Raw genomic sequence first — 16,324 nt, 5'->3', positions numbered from 1 at the left:
AAAATATGTACTGAGGAGCGAGTGGGAGGAATATCTGGGGGACCTGGAAGTTGATGGAACATGTAAATCTCAGGAATGTGGCAGTTTAAGGAGACCTGTTCCTTGTAATGCACCTAAAATACACCGGTGCTTTATTGTAGTTAATTTATTTGAAGTTATATATTATCATAAAGGGAAATTTTAAGCTGCCTCCCACAAAGAACTATCTGACAGAGAAGCAAAGGACTCTACTCTGAAGCTGTAGAAGTCCAGGAGCTGGAGACATCTCAGCTGAAGCCGGTGAAAATGAAGGAGAACTCACCAAATTTCTTGTGACGCTGGTTCCCAAAACAAAGACTGGGGAGCTGAGATGGAAAATTTAGGAGAGCTGCAGTGACAAGACGGTGTCTTCTGGCCAAGTGGGCTGCTCCAGGAGAACTGTCTTTCCTAAAAGTACTCAGTGATACCCAGGTTAGAGGATTTCAGGTTTTGGAAGGAGAAAAAGGATCTATTCCTTGCCATTTTCCCCCCGCAAAGACAGACCAAGGTGACTCCCACAGCCACATACACCTACGGTGCAGATATGTAGAACTTGCTGAGAGAAATCCAGCTCCGAGGATCTGTTCCCTTTCCCCAACTCACATGCCTTTGTCTCTGCCTGTCCCTGTAGCTTAACTGTCCTCTTTATAAAATGGGGTTGATAATAATAATTTGTTGAGGAAAAGAGCTGTTAGGTCTGAGGATGCTGAATGAGGAGTTTGTGTTGGCAAAACGGGGGCAAATGAAGACCCCACTTCTGCATAGTTTCACCCCCAGTCTGAATGCTCCTGGTTCATATCAGAATCCAGCTAAATTTTTTCTAAGATTGGTTAAGCTACAAGGGTTTGCACTGAGAGGTGCTCAGGTCAACAATATTGTCATAGGAGGCAAATATTTGCTCAAGGGTGATGAAGATGTGAGGGCAACAATTTCTCTGACAGCAAGAGCTCAACTCTCAGCACTTCAAGTCTCTCAGACGGTTACTATCCTGCTAAACACACTTTGCTCTTTTGCCTGCATGCTATTTCAGGGAACAAGCTTGTTATGAAAAGTGGTGGAAACAGACCCAGCTCACTCCCTGCAAGTCCCTTCCCCAAACTGTCAGAGCTGTCATTAGCTCAAAATCTTAAATCTCTTCTTTACATTCCAGGGAAATCAGTTATTGGGAACAATTGCCTGGAAGAGAAAATGAGCTGGGTCCAGTCAGCACAGCCACGTACCATAGGACCTCTGTATCTTTTAGTAAGAAAAGCAGCAGGACAGATTCAGCCAGGATCAAGACCACAAATGGAAGAGAGAGCAGCCAGATGAGGTATCTCAATTCATAAAAGACCAGATCTTAGGAAGCACCTCCAGGGACTTCACAACAGTAGGTGACCACGTATCTTCCTACATGCTAGTCATGGAGTTACTCAACCCTTCTATAACCTGAGCCTAGTACCCTTCTCCCAAATCCCACTTTGAGGGTGCTCAGAGCCATATAATCCAGCAGGAGACATCTCATTTCATCTCTCACCTTGAGAAAACTCCGAAGAGTGAACAACTGTGAACATCCAGGCCATGTCAGATGCCAGCTAGAAGGCAGAGACTTCATCATCACTGCTCAATACTCAACAACTGGTCGCTTCATCAGCCTTCTCATCCTTTGGAAAAGCCCTGAACACAGAAACGCAGGCCCATGCGGACTGGGGAAAGCCAAATTTGCTGGTTTTTAATCCCTTCTTTGGAACATCCACAATGAAAAATGTTGTCATCGTCATCATGATCACAGTGACATCACCATCATTCTCCATTTCTGCAGACACACCACTGCTGGTTGGGAGAAGAGAGGTTTAAATCAACAATTTACTGTATAGACAGACAGAAGATGCAAAGAAGACGCAAAGAAGGGCAAGGTGGATCTCAGATCCACCAGCTCACACCTGTACCTGTCAATGCCTCCACTTACGGCAGCTCTGTATAACAAGGGGTTTCTCTTCACCTGTAGCACCCACGATGACAGGAGGGAATGGAAGAAGGTCAAACCTGCTAAGATGAAGTAATGAGTTATTTTAAGTTGTAGTTTGTGCAGTTAGGAACCTGGTTTGTCTTCAGCTTGCTCTGTTTGCACCTTTCAGTACCAAATGACTAGCCAAGTCTGCTGAAGCCACAGAATCCCAGAACAGCTGAGGTTGGCAGGGACCTCTAGGGATCACCCAGTGCAGCCCCTGCTCCAGCAGGGACACCCAGAGCACGGGGCACAGGGTGGCATCCAGGCGGGTTGGACATCTCCAGAGAAGGAGCCTCCACAGCCTCTCTGGGCAGCCTGTGCCAGGGCTCTGGCACCCTCACACCAAGGAAGTTCTTCCTCACGTGGACATGGAGCTGCCTGGGGTTCACCTTGCACCCATGAGCCCTTGTCCTGTCCCTGGCCACCACCCACAAGAGTTTGGCCCCATCCTCCCTACACTCTCCCCTCAGGTGTTTGTCCATGTTGCTCAGATCCCTCTCAGCCTTCTCCTCTCCAGGCTGGACAGGCCCCGCTCGCTCACTCTTTCCTCACACCACAGATGCTCCAGTCCCTTCAGCATCTTGGTGGCTCTGCGCTGGCCCCTCTCTGGCAGCTCCACGTCCCTCTGGTCCTGGGGAGCCCAGAGCTGCCCCCGATGCTCCAGGTGCCTCCCCAGGGCTGAGCAGAGGGGCAGGATCCCTCCCTGGCCCTGCTGCCACGAGCACATTGACTATGAAAACAGACAAAATCAGTTTGATTGCTTTACTTCCCATCTACTGAGAATATGATTGGTTTAATGATCAGAAAACGAAGTCATGAATTAGAAAAGAAAGGAGTGGAACAGTCTTTCCTGGAAAGCACACCTTTGGGATCAAGCTTTTTGCCTGTGTAATGATGTCAAAGTCCAAGGTTTTTGTTGATTTTTGCCATGCCTAATATACTCAAAACCCCACTTTTCTGGAAATGGAACAACAGAACTTTTCATGCTGTAACTCACAGCTCTGCGTTTCCCCATCCCTGGATTGGTTCCCAAAACCAAGATCAAAAATCTACAACCCTTAGGGGAATCAAGACTTGACCATATGTTGGAGCTGGGAAAAGTGGCAAAATGCAAAACAAATTTAGATTCCTAAACTCCCTTTTCCAGCATACGTTGCCGTTCCCAAACAGAGCTGAAAGAATCTGATGTATTCAGTAAGTCAACACAAACTCAGCGAATTAAGAGTCCACAATTTTGCTTTTCAGAAGCCAGGAACCCGAATGCTGCCAGGACTTATTCAAACATTGCAGTGCTGCAGATTTATACTAGCGAAGACCCCCCATCATAAGCCTGCTTTGGGGGCAAAAAGAGACTCCCCAGTGTTTCCATGATGTGAAAACACATTTTACTTTATTTTAGCCATCTCAGAAGAAGATCATAATAATGCTGGCAGACGTAATATGATGTTTGCAGGTAGAAGCAATAACTTTTATTAAAGTATCTGATGTTGTTGGAAAAAAAGAAAACGGATAAGTCTTTGGCACATAAGAAAAGCTTTTACCCTGTAGCTGGAGGTTTATTTAATTTTCAGGTTATATTATTTCATCTTGTCTGTGTCCCTTGACCATCAACACTGCAGGTCTACGGCCTCAAGAACATTGCTGTCCATTCATGCTATGCAAGAAAACTCCGCTCCATCGTCAGCAAGCATAAAACTGGCTCCTGGTAGAAAGACAGGGCTGATAAATCGCTGTTACTTATCAGATGTTCACACTGGGTTTGTGCTTGTACAACTTAGGCGAACTCCTTTTGAACCGGCTTTTGGAATGATATTTTTAAATGTTAATATAATTCCGTGTATGCATTTTTTGGGGCACTCTCCTCAGCCAGACAATTCATCCCTGAAGTTTCCTCGTAAATTATAACACTAGAAAGGATGTTAAGTGTCTGTTAGACCAGCCAGGACTGCCCTCCTCCAGATGCCTGGCTACAAGGAAAGGCTTCAGGTGCTTTATGAGCCAAGATTGTGGTTTTTACTGGTGCACTAGAGGAGTTCAAAAGAAGCAACGTGTTCAGTAGCTTAATGCATGTAGTAACCAGGGTGCAGCACAGTCACGGTGGCTGAAAACCGCTTCAGCACCCACCCCTTTGAAGCACAAAGAAAGCAAATGAAAGGAGGAGATGTGAGCACCCAACGTAGCAAAAGATTACGGAAAAATCCATCATTTTGACCCGGGTGGCAGCTGAGGATGTGGAAGTAGAAAAACCCCTGGAGACATCTGAGAGCACCGGCAAGACACAGATATTCCCTTTGTTTGTTGCTAATGAGCCATGGTACTTTTTAATAATGTATAAATCATTCGAAAGGACCTGATGGGAAGCCTGAAGAAGTTAGCTGAAGGCTTCCTCCCCGGATCGAGGTCGGGAAATGCCAAAGCGCTTTGTGAAATCGGAGAAGCACAAACTTCGGCCAACTCCAGGACAAGGTTTCAGCAAAATGTTTCAGCTGGGGCTCCAAAACACCATTTCCTGGCACTCACGTTGTCCTCCTGGGGGACATGTCCCAAGTCAGGAGCTCTGGAGGCGCCACCAGGGCCACCCTGGGTCACCCTCACTGAAAGGTCCCTGTGTTTCTACCTGTAACCCTCCAAGCTTTCCTGAGGCATTTTCCTGTAGTTAAAAACAAAGCAACAACAACAAGAAAATCCCACTTTTTGACCACTTATTTGTCCCGTTGTTTCCCCCTTGCTGCTCCTTGAGCGGTTGGTGTGGAATTGCCTTGGGTGCATGGGGTGCCTGAGGCGGGCCTGCAAGCCGGATTTCACACTTAAACAGCGGGATTTCACTATTTAAATCCATCTTTTTGCCGGGCACGGGAGCGAGGGGCTGCTCCTCGGCAGGGAAGCGCCGTTGGCGCCGCCTCAGCGCCCTGCGCCGCCATTACCTGCCCACCGGGCGCTGACACACAGAGAACTACAACCCCCAGCATGCCCCGCGCGGGGCGCCGCCTGGGAGGGGGAGGTGGGAGGCGGCCCGGGGGCTGCCGGGAGTTGTAGTCCGCGCGAGGCCCGCGCAGCGGTGGCGCTGAACGGGCGGCGGGCGGGGAACGAACTACTGCGCCCGGGGAGGAAGCGGGGGCGGCGGGGCCGGGGCCGTGAGGGCGGCCCGGGGAGCGGGATGCGGTGCTGGTGGCCCGGGACGCCGCTGCCGCCTCCCTACTCGGGGCGGCACCATGCACCCGGCCGTGGCGGTGGGGCTGGTGTTCGGCGGCTGCTGCAGCAACGTGGTGTTCCTGGAGCTCCTGGTCAGGTGAGGGACGGGAGAGCGGGCCTGGGGGGTAGGAATGGGGCTTAGGGGGCAGGAATAGGGCTGGAGGGGGCGGGAATAGGGTCAGGAATAGGGTGTGGGAGGCGCGGGGATGGGGAGGCCCTCTGGGCCTGTGAGGGTTGCTGGCATCCCAAGGGATTTTTGGGGTCCCCGAGAGGATTCGGAGGGGGAGATGTGAGGCTGAGGCTGGTCCCGAAGGGGGTTACAGCCCCCAGGGGCCTGTGAGGGGCCCCTGGCAGCATATGGGGCTGTGGGGGCCCAGCTGTGACCTGACCCCCAACATAGGCACTTGGGGGACACCGATCCTTATTTTTTGTAGATATTTTGGGGGTTCCTTCTGCTGGGTTTGGGCCTTCTGGTGGAGCCAGGCGGCAGCACCACGGCTGGGATCTCCTGGGCCTGCTAATAGCAGCGGGTTGTCCTCAAAACGCCATTCCCCGCCTCAGCCAGATGCCACCCAGTAACCTTTGAAATCCCAAAGGAAAAAAATCCACAATCCCACAGGAAAAAGCGCATTCCCAAAGGAAAAACCCACAGGAGGAGCCGTGGGGCTGCGTGGTCCACGGGAATGTCACCCGCGTGGCAGGGTGACCTTCCCGTGGTGGCCGAGCCAGCGGATTGCAGGGAGCAAGGATTCCCACCAGATTTTAGGTGACTTTTGTGATTCCAAGCATCCATTTAAAGCTATTTTATGGGCTTCTGAATGGCTTTGCCACCTCCTCCTTAAAATAGAAGGGAGCCACACTCTAAGGGGTGAATTAAGTGGCTAAACCCCAGGTTTTGAGGAACAAATCCCAGGAATCCATTTGCAGATATTTAGGAAGGAAGCTGCTTTTCTTCTCCTTCGCTTGAGGAATTCCTGTGCTCCTCCCTTACCCTGTTCACCTTCAGTCCTGAAACAGGGAAAACGGTTGGTATTTCTGTGTGTCCTGGTGCTGTGTGGAGTGAAAGGCCCCTCTGGAAGAGGAATCTGCCCTTGATGAGGGAAGTCCTGTGCTCCTGGAGCAGGATCACACAAAAGGCAGTGACCAGGCAAAGAGAGGTTAGTGAGGAAGAGCGCAGGTGATTGGAAGAAATTCCCTCGGGATTTACGAGGAAAGAGTGAAGGAATGAGGACTGTTTAGTCTAGAGATGCCAGAGGAAAGAAAAAAGACTTCAAATGTGTGGAAAGTGGCTGCACATAAGAGGAAATAAATTGATGTGTTGGCCTCTGAAGACAGGACAAGAAAGAATGGGCTTAAATTCCTATGAAAGAGATTTAAAGCAGACCAAAAAAACAGGTTTGCTCCCTGTAAGTGTAGCAGGGTGGATCCTTAGGAAGGAGTGCTTGGAAAACCAGTGTTTTGCAGTTTGCCTTCTGAAGCTGTGTCCTCAGGAGCTGTCTTCCATGGAGATGGTTGAGGCCCCGCATAGTGGGTCTCATCTGCTCTTCTGCAAGGTGGGTAGGGGCTGTCTCAGGAATTCTCCATGAAAAGCAGAGCTATTTGCAGGCATGGATGGAAATCCATCCACGCCAGTGGATCCAGTGACCGGGATGTGCTGAACTTGGTCTCAAGGAGAGGATGGTGCCTTAGCTGTTCCCAAAGCGATGTGCAGAAGTTGAGCTATTTTATTTGCTCCCTTCTGAGCCCCTCTCCGGCTGCTCCATCATGAACAGTCCGGGCAACTCAGTCCTGGGAGGCAGGATGAATCCTAGTAGGATTTCTACGTTGCTTCCAGAGGCTACAGTTGAAGCCGTTCTTGGTTGATACCTCCAGACTCCCTGTCTGTTCCTTTTAAGCCTGTCGAGGTGTTTGGATTTTAAGTCGAAGCCAGGGGCGGATGCAGCCTGTTTTTCTTTTTTGTTTGTCTTTTCATTATCCCTCAACACATAACCTGTGGCAATGCTTTGCTGATAATGTGAGGTCATAGGTACAGCGAGAAACTGAACGCAAAGATCAAACTCCTTGTGAGAACAATAAAACTAATGTATGATCTCGGTCTGTTCCAAGTTTACGTTGGCTTTATGTTTTCCTATGGAGATAAGGTTTACAATCCTGCGGTCTGGCTTCTGTTGCCCTTTCAATATCTCCTCTCTTGCCTCAAGCAACTTTCTATCTAAATTGCACAGTAAGGCTTGAAATCTCATAGATAATTGAACTTTGGAAAAGGTTGTGAAAATTGCCAGGTGGATAAAGGAGGGACCTGGGTTTGTGCCTGTCCCATGGGAAGTGCAGGGAGACCCTGGCCTTTCCGGGTGCTTTTTGGTGGCAGCCAGGGATGGGGGCTACCTGTGAGCACCTGGGCAGCTCTGCATCTTCCAGAGCCCTTCAGACCAAGGGATGACAGGGATTTTGGAGGAGACCAGGTTGCCACTGCACAATTTGGTCCTCCTGTTCTCCAGTGTCTCACCTTGCGTTCTGCAAAAGCAGCTTTGGAACCGACCTGTAACCACTTGTGACTGCGTTTTGGGTGAGCAAACCACATGCAAGAGTGCTGAGAGTGGGGCTCAAATTCCTCTATCTCCATGTGCAGATGATTACAACTTTCTGTGGGTGATTGCTGACACACAACAGCCCCATCCCTCCCAGGAAATCCTCCTCTCCTTCCCGTAAGCTCCTTAGGATGAAGGTGGTGCTCGTGCCTGCTCGGAATAGTTACGTGCAGGAAGAGTGTGTTTAATGTCCAGCTGTTGCAGGCTGCCTGCACCTCGTGAGTCGTTGCTCTTCCCCCAGAGCAATCACCTGAGGCTGGTTTGCTCAGAGGTGATGCTGTTTCTGCCAGCAAGGCAGTGAAAACTGCAGTGCTGCTTCCAGCAGGAGGAAGATGCCCAGACTGCAGGGCCTCTTTGTGGAAGCTGGACCTCTCGTGTTGCTTTCAGCACCTGGTGGAGTTTGAAAAGCTCAATACCAGGCATGAAAACCTGGATTTAGACAGTAGCAAAGGCCACGCAGGTTGATGCTCTGGGAATGTGAACCTCTCACCTCTTCTCACTGCAGCCCGGTGCAGTATCCGTGTTCCTTGGCATTGCACTTATGCTTTCTTCTTGCCACCCACAGGCAGTTTCCAGGATGTGGGAACATCGTGACCTTCTCCCAGTTCTTCTTTATCGCGGTGGAAGGCTTCATCTTCGAAGCCAACTTTGGGAGGAAGCAGCGGGCCATACCAATAAGGTACAGCTGATGTAAAAGCTTTTGCTAGGCACAAATTGACTGGCTATCTGTTATCTCAAGAAGCGTTTAATAAAACGGCTTATCATTTATCCTGTCTAAATCCCATCCGTTCTGCAGCATCCGCGAAGCCTCATTGAGAACCTGTCACGCCTAGTAAAAATATGAATTCCTCACTTATTGATAATACTTGAGAGGAAATTGCCCTCAGACACTCTCCTACCCAAGGAGCACGGCTGTGCTTTGCACGGTGCATTCTAAGGGCTCCTTGTCTCTCCAGGGAGCTCCCCCTTGCAGAGCCAGTTTGGCCCTGTGGCCTAGGGCTGCAACTGTGGAAGTTCAGGACAGATTTAAATGGTCTCTCCTTCCACTCCTGCCTGCTGTCAGAAACTGAATCTTGTCAAAACAAGCCTTGTCTTGCACCACAGTCCTTAGGAAAGAGGTGTCTGCAGGAAGTCCATGCTAAGAAATCCTGGTATCCTCTTTTTTTTTTTTTTTTTTCCCTCTCTGGGATGAGCATGAGCTGAGCTGGTGCAGGTCTGTTCACGTCCCCTTTCAAGGACTTCCCTGCTGCATGCACAAGGGGACTGCTTTCCCTCTTAGTCCTTGTCACAGAGCCAAAGCGAGGTGAGCCGCAGCTCCAGGCCTGTCCTTGCAGCTTCCAGGGTGTTCCCAGCACATGGATAGCCTGTGCCCAGCCACGCCAACCACCCCCTGCTTTTGTGTTTCAGGTACTATCTCATCATGGTGGCTATGTTCTTCACAGTGAGCGTGGTGAATAACTATGCCCTGAACTTAAATATCGCCATGCCCCTGCACATGATCTTCAGATCAGTGAGTACTGCCACGCTGTCCTTTCCATCCTCGTGTGATGGCCCTTCGTGTGCTCTTCCTGCATCCCCTCATCCTGTGTGGACACCACAATCCCATACAAAAACTAAATTATGGAGAAGAGCAACTTTGCTCTGGGTCTCATTTCCAGTGTTGACCTTGGAAGTTATTCCCTTAATGTCCCTACGTGGATGAGGAAACTGAAGCTCGAACAGGCTTCACTTTTTCCAATGTGATGAGGAAGTAACGATGACAAAACCCATCCCAAACTTGGGCCATCAGCCCTGGATGGGCTGAATTGCTGACCACAGGGATGCAGTTTTCCCATCTTATAGCTAAACCAGGTGGTTCATGTCATAGTGTAGGTGACTTCCACCTGTGCTATTACCACATGGACCTCTGCTCTGGAAGCTGCTATTGAAAACACATCTTCACTCAAGTGTTTGCAGGCAACTGTCTGGCTAAAATATCTTTTAAAATCAAAGAAAACGGAGTTTGGCTTTTGGAAATAACAGCTGAGTTCAAGAGATCTGCTGGGCTGGTGGCTGCTGTCCCACAGTGCACCGTGGGATTTAGATACATGAAATCAAGATAGTTTAGAAAGAGGAAAAACAGACAACACTCTAGAGCCCAGTTCCACTTTAACCGTGAGGGATGGCTCCTGTATAGCAGCCCACAAGTGTCCTGCAGGCAATCTGCAGAGCTGCACTGCTGCTCCCAGTTAAAATCGTGGGGATTTGGCTGCACAGTGGTCTGTAGCACACACTGGATCCAGGAAAGGAGGAGACCTCGTGACCAAGCGATTTTGCTCCATCTTCTTTGTCCTCAAGCTTGACTTGTCCCTTTTTCCTAGCTGAAATGACATTCCCCTGACCCTGCCCATCTCCATGCTCCTGTCCTGGTGTTTTGCTGCTGGTTTTGTGTTAATTGTATCAATTATGCTCTTTTTCCTTGGCAGGAGCCCCAGTCCATAGAAGTTTCACACTGACCTTTTGTTTTGTTTCTCCTCCTCTCTCTTCTCCTTTTCCAGGGGTCTCTCATAGCAAGCATGGCTCTAGGCATCATCATTTTGAAAAAAAGGTAAATCGCAGGCACCTTTTTGGTTTCATCCCTGAAAGCTCTGCCACTGATTTAGTCTTTGCTGTTGTTGAGTGACTTCCTTTTCCCATTAAATATCCTGGCTTTATTGGTGGGGAAGATGCAGCACAGAAAATGTGGGAAGAAATGGTTAAGACATGGACTAGACCTGAGTAATTTCCTCTTCTGCTCTCCCACCACCCCTCGCTCCTTCATTGAAGACAATATGGACCAAGGAGGTTCATCCTGGCTCAGTGGAGCAAAATCCACATGCAGGGAGTAGTGAAGGAACAAGGTGAGGTGGGGCCATGTCCCTGACATCTCTGCTCTCCCCCTGTGCAGATACAGCATCTCTAAATACGCATCCATAGCCCTGGTGTCCGTGGGGATCTTCACCTGCACTTTCATGTCTGCGAAGCAAGTGGTAAGAATAAAAAGGGCCTGAGGACACAGCCACGAACCTTAAAGGGAGGAAGAGCTGTCCTGGGCATCTTCATCAGTAACTGCCTCTGAGTGACTGTTAGTGGAGAGGCAAGACCTCTCCAGATCTGCTCCCCACCAGCACTTCTTCCTGGCTGCTTCATTTACCTGTAGGGAGGCGTGCCTCACACATGACCGTGATTTAACTTAATTACAGTGCCTTTTACCCCATGTTACTCTGCTTTTTGCTGAAAACGAACCATGATTTTTTTCCCCCACACGATAACAGCTGCCAGCTGTTTTTTTTTTCTTGCCCTTATTCTGATGTGTTGCAGTAATAGTAGACAAAACCTTAAAACTTCTTTATCACAGAATAAACTGTCAGGGTTCAAGCTAGAATTTTCCAGCCTGTTGTTACCCAGTGGGACTTTCTGTGACCCTTGAAGTGCAAGTGCTTGGAGAACAGGAGGGAGTGATGGAAATCTGTGTGTAGCACCAGCCTGGGCTTTTCTTGGGTCAGCCCACACACCCCGACTTTGACAACTACAGATAGAAAAGTAACATAAAACAGCGGTCGAGTGAAAACTGGTTTCACTTAAACCAGCGTTGAGAGTTTGGAAGTGAAGCAAGGCTGCCAGACCTTTTAAACCTCATCATTTAATAGCTGCTTATACTCCTGGGGTATCCAAGGAAGGTCTGTATTAATTCTCAGCAGGCACGGGGATTTGATGCAGTGCTCAGAGTTGTGACTGGCTTTTTAATGGTAAATGTGAGCAGTGTAACTTGCCCTGAGCCACAGAGAGAGTTGAGCCAAGTCACATTACCCAGCATTTTCCTCTTGGCTAGTAGCATCTACAGGGTGGTTGCCTCAACATCTCAACCACAAGCCAGAATTCTGGTTTATTTACCCGACCAGGGCAGCTTGGGGATGAACTGTGGGACGCGGTGGCTCGCGGTGACTCTCTGATGTGTCTCCCCCAGGCATCTGACTCCGGTTTAAGCGAAGAGGACGGGCTCTGGGCGTTCCTGTGGTGGCTGCTAGGTGCGTGAGTGCCACGGCTGCAGCCAGGACTCTGCTCTTGGAGGGCTGCCCCTTGGCTGCGGGTTGTGCTAAGCAGACTGCAGCGGGAGCCCCAGAGCTGAGGTTAAGTTGTGCTGAGCATCTGATGGACTTTGGTTTGCAAAGAATTGTGTTTCTGGGGCACTTGGTGGCTTTGTGAATTCCTTCCATTTCAGCAAGTTGAATGTAGCAGCTGGAGTGTTTCTATCAGGCAGTAACTAAGTAACAGAATAAAACTACAGTTTTGCAAAATACTTCCCAGCAACAAATGGAAAATTGTAGCATTAAGAGTAAACTCTGCCCCATACTGCCAGCACAGCCCTGATGTGAGGCATTCCCATCTCTGCACAGGCAGGAAAGCAACTTCTCTGTGCAGATAATCATGAAATAGTGTCCTGACAAGCTCATCTCATCCTCAGCTGAAGTCAGGATGGGTTTTGTCTTTTAAGAAGCCACCATTTTAATAGCCCAACCTTGTACACTTACATCAGACACAAGTTTGACCCGTGTGTTTGCAGACATCAGATTGATTTCTCTGTACAGAACCAGCCCTGCCTGATGTATCTCGTGCTATGAGATGTGCTGCAGTGAGGGAGAGGGGCTGAAGCCTACGTTCAGCCAAGTATTTCATGAAGGAATCTCTACAAACTGGCACTTACCTCTTATTTTCATACCTCCATCCTGCATTTATTTATGGTTTGGGGGCACATGAGCTTGATGTTATAACAAAAATAACAAATAACTGTATTTGTGATAATCTCTTTGCCTAGGCAGCAAGCCAGCCTGCCTGCCAGGCCTGAGTTCTCGTGTTTAAGAGATGATATTTACAGGCATCTCTTGGGCACAGAAATCTTTGTAAGAAGGCACCTATGTCCCGAGGCCCTTCTGAGTGTTCCCCCATCTTACCAGCTTGGGATGTTCTTACTCCTCTCACCGTTTTCTTTCACCAAAGGCTCAATTGTGGGAGTCCCTGAGCTGGCTGATCTGAGGTGTTTCTGTTCCAGGAATCGCTGCACTCACCTTCGCCCTCCTCATGTCTGCCAGGATGGGGATTTTCCAGGAGACGCTGTATAAGCAGTTTGGGAAGCACTCCAAAGAGGCCCTGTTTTACAATGTAAGTCTCCATATCTTCTCTTGCTTTCACTGGACAGACCCAGCTGCAAATAGAGTCTTTTCCCCCAGCCCAGCCATCGAGGCCTCATACACAGCCCTGGGAGCTGCTTCAGACCAGAACAGCTTCAGCTCCATGGGCTTTCCCAACTCCAAGAAGTTTCCTAAGGAGCTGCAGCCCATGTAGTGATTTTTAAACTTACTGCTAGAAGTCTTGGTGTTCTGAATCCATTGTAGTTACTCCACCAAGCCCCTTCCAGCTGATTTCTCTAAAATGGTGCTTTGTGTGGAGGAGACCTGCAGGAAGGAGAGAGCTTCACAGTAAAAGCTAAAAGGGGGAGAGAGACACTGAGCTGTGTTGCAGGAGGAAAGCTGGGCTCCTCCTCTTGATCCCATCTTTTGCTCCTTGGAGAGAATGAGTGGTTTGGTGTCACCTTCCTGGCAGGAATGCCAAGGATGACCCGTGGCAATGCCTGAGCAGGGAAGTGTGTCCTCATCCACGCGGCTGTGTGAGGAGGGATTCCCCAGGTGGGAAGCGTTCCATAATGTTACTCCTGATTTTCTTTCTCTCCAGCACGCGTTGCCGCTCCCAGGCTTTCTCCTCCTCGCCCCGAACATCTACCACCACGCAGTTCTCTTCAGCCAATCTGGTGAGTGTTGCCCACAGGGATCCCTCCTCTCCTACCTTTTCTCTCCCTGGGAAATGCTCTAGGAAGCCCGCAGGGAAGTAGTTGTCTAGCTCACACTGTTGCCTCTGGATGTTCAAGCCCTTTGCATCGGCAGAAAGAAAAAACCCACTGCCCTGAGGACACTGTCCAGTGTCTTCTGCATGGCCAGATGCCAGCATAGGTCACTTGAGCCTGTTCATTAATAGCCTTGCACAGTATTTCTAGCAAGTTAACCCTCCTCCTCTAGAAAAACCTAATGAAAACATGAGACAGGGGACTCTTGGGGAAAGGAACATGCTAGCTCAAGAAGAGGAGTGACAGAAGCAGAACCTCAGCTCTGGGTGAGGACACTGACCCGGTGGTTTGAGTTTTGTTTGTGCTGCACAGGCTCTCCCAGGCTGGCCCCGGGAGCCTCTCCAAGCAGCTCAGAACTGTGTGGTTCCTTCATCCTGTTTTGGCACGGGGAAAGTCCTGACACAAGACAGAGCTTTTCTTTTTAAGTCCTTTTCCTTAGCCTACTTCTTCCCTTCCTCCTCGCAGAAGCCCATGCTGGAACATCTACATCTCTGGTATTTGTCATTTATTGTAGTAAGAACAAGGTAACGCTCAGTCTGCAGCAAAATCAAAATGCACCCACATTTCAGTCAGCAAATTCAGCAGAAACCTCATGGAACTTCAGTGTGTCACAGGCTGTGGCCCGTCCTCAGCAGGAGAGAGGCACTTTCAGCCTCCTTGCACCTCCCCTTAGCCCACGCAGACGTAGTGTCCCCCAGGGAGCTGTGCCTGCAGCATCAACCTGTTGCTGTTGAAGGCCTCCCATCTCCAGGGCTTTGCATTTTGAGTTCCTCTCTGTCCATGGAAGCCCGGGGCTCTCACCTGGCTGATCTCTCTAGGGCAGGAATTGATGGTTTGGTCTCCTGGGACTTCTCTTTGCAGGGGACCACGTGGCACAGTCTCAGCACTGCTGGAAGTCGATCCCAGGCTGGATGTGGGTTTCTCACTTCTTTTTCTCCCCACAGAGCCATTTCAGGTCCCACTGATCGGGGTGACCCTGCCAATCATGTGGTTCTACCTCCTCATGAACGTCATCACTCAGTATCCTTTCCTGCACACCTCGGGCAGGGGACGAGGGCCCTGAGCCTTCCCCGGGCTTGGGAGCTGATTTCCTGTTACTCCTGGTGAAAGCAGAGTGGAATTTAACCGGGGGCTTCTATTTTTTCCAGGATGGCTGAAATCTGCTAGTGGAGCAGCTAAGCTAAGCAACTAGGTGGTATCAAAGTGCCGCAGCTCTAGGGGATCAGGGGAGATTTAGAGTAAACCTGAGTTTTGCACTGCTGCTGCTTGTGGTGTCAAGGTGAGCAGAAGGGATTTTTATTCCCTCTGAAACTAAGAGGGAATTTCTCCCAGGGTTGGGCAAGGTGAGTAGAAAAAGGGTTAGTGCTGCCACGTGGAGAGAGCTCGGACACTCCAGCTTGATCTCGTGTGGGGTTTTGTGGTACACATTCAAGAACTTCCTTGGTGTGAGGGTGCCAGAGCCCTGGCACAGGCTGCCCAGAGAGGCTGTGGAGGCTCCTTCTCTGGAGATGTCCAACCTGCCTGGATGCCACCCTGTGCCCCGTGCTCTGGGTGTCCCTGCTGGAGCAGGGGCTGCACTGAGTGATCCCTAGAGGTCCCTGCCACCCTCAGCCGTTCCGGGGTGCTGTGAACTCTCCCGTTGCTCCCTTGCCTCTGCCGCCCAGATACGTCTGCATCCGGGGCGTCTTCATCCTCACCACGGAGTGCACCTCGCTCACGGTCACGCTGGTGGTGACGCTGCGCAAGTTCGTCAGCCTCATCTTCTCCATCCTCTACTTCCGCAACCCCTTCACGGCCTGGCACTGGCTGGGCACCTTCTTTGTCTTCGTGGGCACCCTCATGTACACGGAGGTCTGGAACAGCCTCGGGCCGCTCCTGGCGCGCGCGAGGAAGAGGCCCAAGCAGGAGTAGCGCCCGGGGACTCTCCGCAGGGACCTTTTTAACGTTTTATGGAGTTGAGCAGCAGGGGAGCCCCCCACGAGGGGTGTTTTTATAATGCAGGGGAGGCGCTGGCTGTGCCAAGCGCCCGGGAAGCCCCCACCAGGGATCAGTGCGTACGGATCGAGGAGGGAGGTGATGGCTATTTTTGTAAGATGGCATTCTTTTTAATGCAATCCCTCTCGCTCCCACTTTTTTTTTCTTTTTCTTTTAATAACCCTTTATTATATAATGCAAAGGCTGACCCAGCTCTCCGTGAGGAGCCCAGCCCTGTCCTGGTGCTGTTGTCCATCCTCCCGGCTCTGGCGAGATGGACCCTGAGCCCATTCGGTGCCGTCCGTGAGAATCCAGGTTGCTGCTGGGGGTAGCTGAGCCCCAGGGAACCTCTGGATGCTGCAGTGGCTGCAGCAGGTTCCTAGTTACACTGGAAATCCCAGGCCTGCTGGTTGACCAGGGAAACCAAAAAAGGGTCATGTGGTGGGGACAGAAAATGCCGCCGTGTCCCTTTCCTTCTCAAGGGGACAGTGGCCCTTCCCTGTGATTCCCCCAGGGACACACCGTCCTCTGTGTGTGGCTGGTGCTTGGAAACTTAAGGAAATCCGGCAGAACTGAGCCTCTTTCTGCTGCTATTGGGGGTTATTTTGACTTCTCTAAGAGGAAGGAACCAGGTCCACCCCAGTT

At 50.3% G+C, this 16,324-nt stretch overlaps 1 protein-coding gene across 1 annotated transcript; it reads left to right on the top strand.

Annotated features, from left to right (window-relative positions):
• The first annotated feature begins 5,140 nt into the window (after positions 1–5,140).
• SLC35B4 (solute carrier family 35 member B4) lies at positions 5,141–15,842 on the top strand. Its single transcript, XM_010211008.2, has 10 exons — positions 5,141–5,297; positions 8,354–8,467; positions 9,196–9,298; positions 10,326–10,375; positions 10,715–10,796; positions 11,774–11,834; positions 12,857–12,966; positions 13,537–13,612; positions 14,650–14,725; positions 15,370–15,842. The coding sequence occupies exons 1-10, from the start codon at positions 5,221–5,223 to the stop codon at positions 15,614–15,616; spliced, it is 996 nt and encodes a 331-aa protein (XP_010209310.2). The 5' UTR covers positions 5,141–5,220; the 3' UTR covers positions 15,617–15,842.
• Positions 15,843–16,324: the final 482 nt, after the last annotated feature.

The sequence above is a fragment of the Tinamus guttatus genome, unplaced genomic scaffold (genome assembly GCF_059628265.1).
Source record: "Tinamus guttatus ecotype Peru unplaced genomic scaffold, ASM5962826v1 Tinamus_guttatus_pri_ptg000434l, whole genome shotgun sequence".
Lineage (NCBI taxonomy): Eukaryota > Metazoa > Chordata > Aves > Tinamiformes > Tinamidae > Tinamus > Tinamus guttatus.
This window is presented reverse-complemented; position numbering and strand designations above follow the sequence as displayed.

Coding starts and splice junctions, on each gene's coding strand:
- SLC35B4 (XM_010211008.2), top strand. CDS start 5,221: ATGCACCCGGCCGTGGCGGTGGGGCTGGTGTTCGGCGGCTGCTGCAGC. Junction 12,967..13,536: donor AAGAGGCCCTGTTTTACAAT/GTAAGTCTCCAT, acceptor CTTTCTCTCCAG/CACGCGTTGCCGCTCCCAGG. Junction 14,726..15,369: donor CTCATGAACGTCATCACTCA/GTATCCTTTCCT, acceptor TCTGCCGCCCAG/ATACGTCTGCATCCGGGGCG.